Here is a 12632-nt window from a genome sequence, read left to right on the forward strand (position 1 = left end):
TGGGCCATTTTAGTCAACTAAATGCCCTTCAATTTTAGTCACATCACATTTGTATTGTCTCATTTAACCTATAGTAAACATAAATCACTGACTCAATATTCGACAGACCCCTCAGCAACATTGGTGTCCTAAAGTATAACGTGAGTTAATGACCGTTTTGCCAGGTGATGTAGTCGAGCCACTTAACCTTGAGTCTGAAATCCAGTCCCAGGTCCTTACGTTGCATCCTGTTGAACGACATGCCCCAGGTTGTTAGCTATAGCTAGCTAACGAGGTAACGTGACTGAACAATTTGTAGCCTAAACAGATGGTTAACGGTCTGTTCCTGCATGTAGCCTTGTTTACGGTCTGCCAATGCACGATAGAACGGAGAAAAACGCAGTGCCGGTATTATGGGTCATATTTTAGGAATGGTATTATGGGTCATATTTTAGGAATGGTATTATGGGTCATATTTTAGGAATGGTATTATGGGTCATATTTTAGGAATGGTATTATGGGTCATATTTTATGAATGGTATTATGGGTCATATTTTATGAATGGTATTATGGGTCATATTTTATGAATGGTATTATGGGTCATATTTTAGGAATGGTATTATGGGTCATATTTTTTTAATGGTATTATGGGTCATATTTTATGAATGGTATTATGGGTCATATTTTAGGAATGGTATTATGGGTCATATTTTATGAATGGTATTATGGGTCATATTTTAGGAATGGTATTATGGGTCATATTTTATGAATGGTATTATGGGTCATATTTTAGGAATGGTATTATGGGTCATATTTTATGAATGGTATTATGAGTCATATTTTATGAATGGTATTATGGGTCATATTTTAGGAATGGTATTATGGGTCATATTTTATGAATGGTATTATGGGTCATATTTTAGGAATGGTATTATGGGTCATATTTTATGAATGGTATTATGGGTCATATTTTATGAATGGTATTATGGGTCATATTTTAGGAATGGTATTATGGGTCATATTTTAGGAATGTTATTATGGGTCATATTTTTTTAATGGTATTATGGGTCATATTTTATGAATGGTATTATGGGTCATATTTTAGGAATGGTATTATGGGTCATATTTTAGGAATGGTATTATGGGTCATATTTTATGAATGGTATTATGGGTCATATTTTAGGAATGGTAAGGACTAGAATCAAGAACTGCACAGTGCATCTGTGCTGCTAATATTAATTGTGATTGTCGATGAAAATATCTTAATCTCTCCAAACACTCTTGTCCAGTCCACTGGACAGCGATAATTTCGTCATGTCTCATTTTAGTGAAATGAAATGAAAAATAATATATGTTAGTTCTATTTTTTTCTGGGTCTATTTTGTCAATTACGGTCTCATCAACTACCACAAAAAAAATTGCTGAGTCATTATTTTTGTTGACGAAATCAACACTGGTGTGTGTGTGTACGCGCGTGTCTGTGTGTGTGTGTGTTAGAGCATACGATTAGCACATAGTAACAACACAATCTGTGTTGTTGATTCAGAGATCAAATGTTTCCTTAACAAACGCAGAGTTGAATGAGCTTTGCTTTATTTTTGACAAGACATTCAACTCCAGCCTCCAGATGGAATGACCGGTAGCACCATATGTTCATTCACAGAGATATGCCCTCCTGATAATAATGACACTATAGTGTTAATCACAGAGACATGCCCTCCTGATAAAAATTACACTATAGTGTTAATCACTGAGACATACCCTCCTGATAATGATTTATTGTGCTAAAAAACAACGTATAGAGCCAGTTACAGATTAAGTCTAGCCTAGTCTAGTCTTGGACTGAAACGCATGCATCATGGGTGCACTAACTAACCTCCACCAAATGGGGCCCATATGACCCTGTGTACTAACCTCCACCAAATGGGGCCCATATGACCCTGTGTACTAACCTCCACCAATTGGGGCCCATATGACCCTGTGTACTAACCTCCACCAAATGGGGCCAATATGACCCTGTGTACTAACCTCCACCAAATGGGGCCAATATGACCCTGTGTACTAACCTCCACCAAATGGGGCCCATATGACCCTGTGTACTAACCTCCACCAAATGGGGCCCATATGACCCTGTGTACTAACCTCCACCAAATGGGGCCCATATGACCCTGTGTACTAACCTCCACCAATTGGGGCCCATATGACCCTGTGTACTAACCTCCACCAAATGGGGCCAATATGACCCTGTGTACTAACCTCCACCAAATGGGGCCAATATGACCCTGTGTACTAACCTTCACCAAATGGGGCCAATATGACCCTGTGTACTAACCTCCACCAAATGGGGCCAATATGACCCTGTGTACTAACCTCCACCAAATGGGGCCCATATGACCCTGTGTACTAACCTCCACCAAATGGGGCCCATATGACCCTGTGCACTAACCTCCACCAAATGGGGCCCATATGACCCTGTGTACTAACCTCCACCAAATGGGGCCCATATGACCCTGCGTATGGTCTTCACCCAATCCTCCATGTCATTCTGGGTGCTGGCCATAAGAAGGTATGTCTCATGATTCGCTGTCATCCGCTCCCTGTCTCCTCCTGCAAGGAAGGAAGATCAGAAAGAAGGGAAAACAAAGCGTGAGTAAAACATGAAGACTTGACGAGGACCGAAGAGGTCAAAATCTCTCCATGGAAACCACATGGAACAGTGGAGGCTGCTGAGGGGAGGACGGCTCACAATAACGGCTGAAACAGAGCGAATAGAATGGCATCAAACACCTGGAAACCATGGAAACCATGTTTTTTTTTTTTTTTTTACCATTCCACTAGACCATCCTCCCGAATTAAGGTGCCACCAACCTCCTTTGACATGGACGCATAGAATGCATAGTTTCTTTTTTTTATCATTCGAAAACATTAAATGGTAGGGTACGATAATAACAGTTATCATCTGCTATAACATTACTAACATAATAAGAACACAATAAATTGTCAAAACCACAGTAAATTACTTATTCAGTAATAACAGTGTCAGCCTAACAGATGCTTGTCGGAAGTGGGTCTGTGTCTGTGGTGTTATAATGGTCTGTAATTACAGTGTGACTTGGAGGGGGGTCATTGACGCCCCAAGGGCTGACAAAATCAAGGTGCGGACAGACACAAACATCAAGGGCTTTCACAGTCTCAGAGTGTGTGTGTGTGTGTGTGTGTGTGTGTGTGTGTGTGTGTGTGTGTTTACAGAGTATGCCTTCCAGACAGACCAGATGTACAACCATAGAGACCTTTTACCTCTATGGCCTGATAATCACACCAACTGTCTATGGCCTGATAATCACACCAACACTGTCTATGGCCTGATAATCACACCAACTGTCTATGGCCTGATAATCACACCAACTGTCTATGGCCTGATTATCACACCAACACTGTCTATGGCCTGATAATCACACCAACACTGTCTATGGCCTGATAATCACACCAACACTGTCTATGGCCTGATAATCACACCAACACTGTCTATGGCCTGAATATCACACCAACACTGTCTATGGCCTGATTATCACACCAACACTGTCTATGGCCTGATTATCACACAAACACTGTCTATGGCCTGATAATCACACCAACACTGTCTATGGCCTGATTATCACACCAACACTGTCTATGGCCTGATAATCACACCAACACTGTCTATGGCCTGATAATCACACCAACACTGTCTATGGCCTGATAATCACACCAACACTGTCTATGGCCTGATAATCACAACAACACTGTCTATGGCCTGATAATCACACCAACACTGTCTATGGCCTGATAATCACACCAACTCTGTCTATGGCCTGATAATCACACCAACACTGTCTATGGCCTGATAATCACACCAACACTGTCTATGGCCTGATAATCACACCAACACTGTCTATGGCCTGATAATCACACCAACACTGTCTATGGCCTGATTATCACACCAACACTGTCTATGGCCTGATAATCACACCAACACTGTCTATGGCCTGATAATCACACCAACTGTCTATGGCCTGATTATCACACCAACACTGTCTATGGCCTGATAATCACACCAACACTGTCTATGGCCTGATAATCACACCAACTGTCTATGGCCTGATAATCACACCAACTGTCTATGGCCTGATAATCACACCAACTGTCTATGGCCTCATAATCACACCAATACTGTCTATGGCCTGATAATCACACCAACACTGTCTATGGCCTGATAATCACACCAATTGTCTATGGCCTTATTATCACACCAACACTGTCTATGGCCTGATAATCACACCAACTGTCTATGGCCTGATAATCACACCAACACTGTCTATGGCCTGATAATCACACCAACACTGTCTATGGCCTGATTATCACACCAACACTGTCTATGGCCTGATAATCACACCAACACTGTCTATGGCCTGATAATCACACCAACTGTCTATGGCCTGATTATCACACCAACACTGTCTATGGCCTGATAATCACACCAACACTGTCTATGGCCTGATAATCACACCAACTGTCTATGGCCTGATAATCACACCAACTGTCTATGGCCTGATAATCACACCAACTGTCTATGGCCTCATAATCACACCAATACTGTCTATGGCCTGATAATCACACCAACACTGTCTATGGCCTGATAATCACACCAATTGTCTATGGCCTTATTATCACACCAACACTGTCTATGGCCTGATAATCACACCAACTGTCTATGGCCTGATAATCACACCAACTGTCTATGGCCTGATTATCACACCAACACTGTCTATGGCCTGATAATCACACCAAAACTGTCTATGGCCTGATAATCACACCAATTGTCTATGGCATGATAATCACACCAAAACTGTCTATGGCCTGATTATCACACCAACACTGTCTATGGCCTGATAATCACACCAACACTGTCTATGGCCTGATCACACCAACACTGTCTATGGCCTGATAATCACACCAACTGTATATGGCCTGATTATCACACCAACACTGTCTATGGCCTGATAATCACACCAAAACTGTCTATGGCCTGATAATCACACCAATTGTCTATGGCCTGATAATCACACCAACACTGTCTATGGCCTGATTATCACACCAACACTGTCTATGGCCTGATAATCACACCAATTGTCTATGGCCTGATAATCACACCAACACTGTCTATGGCTTGATTATCACACCAACACTGTATATGGCCTGATAATCACACCAACACTGTCTATGGCCTGATCACACCAACACTGTCTATGGCCTGATAATCACACCAACTGTCTATGGCCTGATTATCACACCAACACTGTCTATGGCCTGATAATCACACCAACACTGTCTATGGCTTGATAATCACACCAACACTGTCTATGGCCTGATAATCACACCAACACTGTCTATGGCCTGATAATCACACCAACACTGTCTATGGCCTGATTATCACACCAACACTGTCTATGGCCTGATAATCACACCAATTGTCTATGGCCTGATAATCACACCAACACTGTCTATGGCTTGATTATCACACCAACACTGTATATGGCCTGATAATCACACCAACACTGTCTATGGCCTGATCACACCAACACTGTCTATGGCCTGATAATCACACCAACTGTCTATGGCCTGATTATCACACCAACACTGTCTATGGCCTGATTATCACACCAACACTGTCTATGGCCTGATAATCACACCAATTGTCTATGGCCTGATAATCACACCAACACTGTCTATGGCTTGATTATCACACCAACACTGTATATGGCCTGATAATCACACCAACACTGTCTATGGCCTGATCACACCAACACTGTCTATGGCCTGATAATCACACCAACTGTCTATGGCCTGATTATCACACCAACACTGTCTATGGCCTGATAATCACACCAACACTGTCTATGGCTTGATAATCACACCAACACTGTCTATGGCCTGATAATCACACCAACACTGTCTATGGCCTGATAATCACACCAACACTGTCTATGGCCTGATAATCACACCAACACTGTCTATGGCCTGATAATCACACCAACACTGTCTATGGCCTGATAATCACACCAACAAAGTCTATGGCCTAATTGTCGGTCCACACTAATAGCTTAAGATACTACCGTAATGTAGTGTATATAAGATACTACCGTAATGTAGTGAAAACAAGATACTACCATAATGTAGTGTATACAAGATAATACCATAATGCAGTGTATACAAGATACTACCGTAATGTAGTGAAAACAAGATTCTACCGTAATCTAGTGTATAGGCTGGCTGAGTATCCTGTATCGGGCTCTCTGTGGAAAACGGCTCTAAAACACTCACTTAGACATTTGATACATGTCGTTGGAGGGCTTGAAGGGGCTTGACTAAGCTTCCAGATGCAACGCTCTTATTACCATGACAACAGTACCAGACCTGTGTACCAGCCAAACCCCTCGTGGAAATACGTACTGTAAACCTAGACCAGTCAAGTGACATTCTTCAGATAGAGATCTTGTACGAATCTTGTTGAAGTCTGCTTGGAGATGTAGCCTAGTAGTTAACAGAGAAATTATTGGGCACAGACTAAATTATGAATGTGGCTGGTGCTGTCTACACCTCTCCCCAGAGACCTAGCTCTTCCATTCTCTCCATTGATTTTCATCCAGCAGGAGATATCGCTGTGTCAGCGATTAACAATGTATTTATAGAACTGCAGCATGAATACCAACCCGTGTTTAGTCAGGATCATGACACTGTAAACTAACCCATGTTTAGTCAGGATGATGACACTGTAAACTAACCCATGTTTAGTCAGGATGATGACACTGTAAACTAACCCATGTGTTTAGTCAGGATGATGACACTGTAAACTAACCCATGTTTAGTCAGGATCATGACACTGTAAACTAACCCATGTGTTTAGTCAGGATGATGACACTGTAAACTAACCCATGTGTTTAGTCAGGATGATGACATTGTAAACTAACCCATGTTTAGTCAGGATGATGACACTGTAAACTAACACATGTGTTTAGTCAGGATGATGACACTGTAAACTAACCCATGTTTAGTCAGGATGATGACACTGTAAACTAACCCATGTGTTTAGTCAGGATGATGACACTGTAAACTAACCCATGTGTTTAGTCAGGATGATGACACTGTAAACTAACCCATGTGTTTAGTCAGGATGATGACACTGTAAACTAACCCATGTGTTTAGTCAGGATGATGACACTGTAAACTAACCCATGTTTAGTCAGGATGATGACACTGTAAACTAACCCATGTGTTTAGTCAGGATCATGACACTGTAAACTAACCCATGTGTTTAGTCAGGATCATGACACTGTAAACTAACCCATGTGTTTAGTCAGGATGATGACACTGTAAACTAACCCATGTTTAGTCAGGATGATGACACTGTAAACTAACCCATGTGTTTAGTCAGGATGATGACACTGTAAACTAACCCATGTGTTTAGTCAGGATGATGACACTGTAGACTAACCCATGTTTAGTCAGGATCATGACACTGTAAACTAACCCATGTGTTTAGTCAGGATGATGACACTGTAAACTAACCCATGTTTAGTCAGGATGATGACACTGTAAACTAACCCATGTTTAGTCAGGATGATGACACTGTAAACTAACCCATGTTTAGTCAGGATGATGACACTGTAAACTAACCCATGTGTTTATTCAGGATGATGACACTGTAAACGAACCCGTGTTTAGTCAGGATGATGACACTGTAAACTAACCCATGTTTAGTCAGGATGATGACACTGTAAACTAACCCATGTGTTTAGTCAGGATGATGACACTGTAAACTAACCCATGTTTAGTCAGGATGATGACACTGTAAACTAACCCATGTTTAGTCAGGATGATGACACTGTAAACTAACCCATGTGTTTAGTCAGGATCATGACACTGTAAACTAACCCATGTTTAGTCAGGATCATGACACTGTAAAACTAAAAATGTCTCATGATGTCAAGCAAAGAGGCACTGAGTTTGAAGGAAGGCTTTGAAATACATCCACAGCTACACCTCCAATTGACTCAAATGATGTCAATTAGCCTATCAGAAGCTTCTAAAGCCACAAAATCATTTTCTGGAATTTTCCAAGCTGTTTAAAGGCACAGTCAACTTAGTGTATGTAAACGTCTGGCCCACTGGAATTGTGATACAGTGAATTATAAGTTAAATAATCTGTCTGTACACAATTGTTGGAAAAATTACTTGTGTCAAGCACAAAGTAGATGTCCTAACCGACTTGCCAAAACTATAGTTTGTTAACAAGAAATTTGTGGAGTGGTTGAAAAAACAGTTTTAATGACTCCAACCTAAGTGTATGTAAACTTCCGACTTCAACTTTATATACACTGAGTGTACAAAACATGAAGAACACCTGTTCTTTCCATTACATAGACTGACCAGGTGAATCCAGGTGAAAGCTCTGATCCCTTATTGATGTAACTTTTTTTTAAATCCAGGATTTTTAATCCCTGATACAATTGAGAAATGATTTGTATGTGTGCCATTCAAAGGGGTGAAAGGGCAAGACAAAAGATGTAAATGCCTTTGAACGGGTTATGGTAGTAGATGCCTGGCGCACCGGTTTGTGTGAAGAACTGCAACGCTGCTGGGTTTTTCACACTCAACAGTTTCCCAATGTGTATCAAGAATGGTCCACCACATCCAACCAACTTGACACAACTGTAGGAAGCATTGTTGTCAACATGGGCTAACATTAGAGGTCGACCGATTAATCGGAATGGCCGATTAATTAGGGCCGATTTCAAGTTTTCATAACAATCGGAAATCGGTATTTTTGGATGCCGATTTGTCAATTATTATTATTTATTTTTTTTACAACTTTATTTAATCTTTATTTAACTTGGCAAGTCAGTTAAGAACACATTCTTATTTTCAATGACGGCCTAGAAACGGTGGGTTAACTGCCTCGTTCAGGGCAGAGCGACAGATTTTCACCTTGTCAGCTCGGGGGATCCAATCTTGCAACCTTACAGCTAACTAGTCCAACGCAATAACGACCTGCCTCTCTCTCGTTGCACTCCACAAGGAGACTGCCTGTTACGCAAATGCAGTAAGCCAAGGTAAGTTGCTAGCTAGCATTAAACTTATCTTATAAAAAACAATCAATCATAATCACTAGTTAACTACACATGGTTGATGATATTACTAGATATTATCTAGCGTGTCCTGTGTTGCATATAATCTGACTGAGCATACAAGCATACAAGTATCTGACTGAGCGGTGGTAGGCAGAAGCAGGCGCGCAAACATTCATTCAAACAGCAATCTCGCTAATAGCGTTTCAAACTTCACTCGCTCTGAGCCTTGGGGTGGTTGTTTCCCTTGCTCTGCATGGGTAACGCTGCTTCGATGTGGTGGCTGTTGTCGTTGTGTTGCTGGTTCGAGCTCAGGGAGGAGCGAGGAAAGGGAAGGAAGCTATACTGTTACACTGGCAATACTAAAGTGACTATAAGAACATCCAATAGTCAACGGTTAATTAAATACAAATGGTATAGAGGGAAATAGTCCTATAATTCCTATAATAACTACAACCTAAAACTTCTTACCTGGGAATATTGAAGACTCATGTTAAAAGGAACCACCAGCTTTCATATGTTCTCATGTTCTGAGCAAGGAACTGAAACATTAGCTTTCTTACATGGCACATATTGCACTTTTACTTTCTTCTCCCAACACTTTGTTTTTGCATAATTTAAACCAAATTGAACATGTTTTATTATTTACTTGAGGCTAAATAGATTTTATTGATGTGTTATATTAAGTTAAAATAAGTGTTCATTCAGTATTGTTGTAATTGTCATTATTACAAATACATAAAAAAATACAAATAAAAATCGTCCGATTAATCGGTATCGGCTTTTTTGGTCCTCCAATAATCGGTATCGGCGTTGAAAAATCATAAATGGTCAGCCAACATCCCCATGGAATGCTTTTGACACCTTATAGAGTCCATGCCCAGACGAATTGAGGCTGTTCTGAGGGCAATATTGGGCATTAAGGTGTTCTTTAAAAATAAAAACAACTTTTTACGCCCTTTTCTCCCATATAGGTAGTCTTTTCCCATCCTTGCTACTCCCGTACGGACTACAGAGAGGCGAAGGTTGAGAGCCATGCATCCTCCAAAACACGACCCTGCCAAGACGCACTGCTTCTTGACACACTGCTCGCTTAACCCGAAAGCCAGGCGCACAAATGTCTCGGAGGAAACACTGTTCAACTGACGAATGAAGTCAGCGTGCATGTGCCCGGCCCACCACAAGGAGTCACTAGAGCGCGATGGGACAAGGTCATCCAGGCCGGCCAAACCCTCCCTTAACCCAATTGTGCGCCGGCTCATGGGTCTTCCGGTTGCAGCCGGCTGCGACACAGCCTGGGATGGAACCCGGCTCTGTAGTGATGCCTCAAGCACTGCGGTGTAATGCCTTAGACCACTGAGCCACTCGGGAGGCCAGGAAGGTGTTCTTAATGTTTTGGCTTGCTGTGACAGTCAAGACATATTACTATTGAACGAGACTACAATAACAAATTCAATGGAATGTAAATGGAATAAAAATTCATTTTCAGTCATCGAGGACAACCTGTCTTGAAAAACCAGACAAACAATAACTAAAGCAGTCAATTAACAACCATAAAGCTCACAGCATCAAGCCTCTCCCAACCAACTCTAGTTTCCCTTTACCCGGCTCTCCCTCCCTCCCTTTACCTGGCTCTCCCTCCTTCCCTTTACCTGGCTCTCCCTCCCTCCCTTTACCTGGCTCTCCCTTCCTCCCTTTACCTGGCTCTCCCTCCCTCCCTCCCTTTACCTGGCTCTCCCTCCCTCCTTCCCTTTAACTGGCTCTCCCTCCCTCCCTTTACCTGGCTCTCCCTCCCTCCTTCCCTTTACCTGGCTCTCCCTCCCTTTACCTGGCTCTCCCTCCCTCCCTTTACCTGGCTCTCCCTCCCTCCCTTTACCTGGCGCTCCCTCCCTCCCTTTACCTGGCTCTCCCTCCCTCCTTCCCTTTACCTGGCTCTCCCTCCCTTTACCTGGCTCTCCCTCCCTTTACCTGGCTCTCCCTCCCTCCCTTTACCTGGCTCTCCCTCCCTCCCTTTACCTGGCTCTCCCTCCCTCCCTCCCTTTACCTGGCTCTCCCTCCCTTTACCTGGCTCTCCCTCCCTCCCTCCCTTTACCTGGCTCTCCCTCCCTTTACCTGGCTCTCCCTCCCTCCCTTTACCTGGCTCTCCCTTCCTTTACCTGGCTCTCCCTCCCTCCCTCCCTCCCTTTACCTGGCTCTCCCTCCCTTTACCTGGCTCTCCCTCCCTTTACCTGGCTCTCGCTCTCTCCCTCCCTTTACCTGGCTCTCCCTCCCTCCTGTTACCTGGCTCTCGCTCCCTCCCTCCCTCCCTTTACCTGGCTCACAAGGTGAAAATCGTTCTGCCCCTGAACAAGGCAGTTAACCCACTGTTCCCACTGATGGTAGGCCATCATTGTAAATAAGAATTTGTTCTTAACTGACTTGCCTAGTTAAATAAAATTTTAAAATATTTTTTTTTAAAGACGATTGTCACTAGGCAACTGATTTAGCTAGCTAGCAATGGAAATCATATTAGCATATTTCCTACTGAGATTACTGTTCTACGACATGTTCTTGGGTTTCCAATAATCAATACTGAAACTTTCAGATGAAGTTTGTGAGAGAATTAAACCTGTTCAATTGCTTTCAATAGCTTATTCTCTCACTGCCCAGAGTTCAAGAAGAAATACACTAACTTTATTTTTAAGAATTTCCTGCAGTCAAATGACCTAGTAGCCTCATGGGTGGCTAAATTTTTCATAATTTCATAATTAATCCATTCATTCCTATGGAGGACTGCTCCTGGGGAGTTACAATATGGCCAACCAGTGGCTTCACAGCCTCAATAGCTAATACATATGACCTGCAATCCATGGTTTATATACATCATTGGTCCCGAACTGTTGCATCAGAGCCACCACCATCTTCTTTAATCATTAACTGCCTTTGATAACTCCATGATTGGCCCTGCTGACCACAGTCCCATTGACTTCCTTTCAGAGGAAGCCCATACTTATTGTCATTATGGACTCCACAGAAGAAGGGATAATTTTGTCAATTTAAAGGCTTAAAATCAGATGGTAACAAGTGCTACTCTTACTATTGTGTTACACCACATTCAAATAGAATGACTAGAACAGGACAATATATTATATGTCTACGCTACACCATTCTGTTTCTGTTCACAGGATTTACATTTATAAAATGTGCGTCATTCGATATTTCATTTGTAGCAAGTTGGTATAAGAAATGTGTTAAGGATTTGAACGATTTGTGTAGCCTATTAATCACGGTCTTCTTCTTCAACACGCATGGCATGCCAATGGAATCTGTCCAAAACATTCGCGAGTCATTTACCCAACGATCTATCATCAGTGGGAGACCACTACACTGCATCAGCTATTTTTCAGCTAATTATAGGCTATCCACGCGTTCTTTCACAATCACATGGAGCAATGTTCTGTCATGGCTGTACAGTCTCCAAACGTTTAGAAAACATGTCAAATTAATTAA

At 42.1% G+C, this 12632-nt stretch overlaps 1 protein-coding gene across 4 annotated transcripts in view; it reads right to left on the bottom strand.

Moving 5' to 3' along the window:
* The window catches only part of arhgap24 (Rho GTPase activating protein 24), a 215225-nt gene that overhangs the window by 38552 nt on the left and 164041 nt on the right, over positions 1 to 12632 (bottom strand). For 3 of the 4 annotated variants that reach the window (XM_036936831.1, XM_021622595.2, XM_036936830.1), the window contains one exon: positions 2464 to 2586. In XM_036936831.1, the coding sequence (XP_036792726.1) occupies positions 2464 to 2586 (123 nt within the window). Of the gene's footprint in view, positions 1 to 1855; positions 1929 to 2463; positions 2587 to 12632 lie in introns of those variants that run through there. The other variant, XM_036936832.1, reaches the window with a different exon arrangement.

This window comes from Oncorhynchus mykiss, chromosome 12 (genome assembly GCF_013265735.2).
Source record: "Oncorhynchus mykiss isolate Arlee chromosome 12, USDA_OmykA_1.1, whole genome shotgun sequence".
In the NCBI taxonomy this organism is placed as follows: domain Eukaryota; kingdom Metazoa; phylum Chordata; class Actinopteri; order Salmoniformes; family Salmonidae; genus Oncorhynchus; species Oncorhynchus mykiss.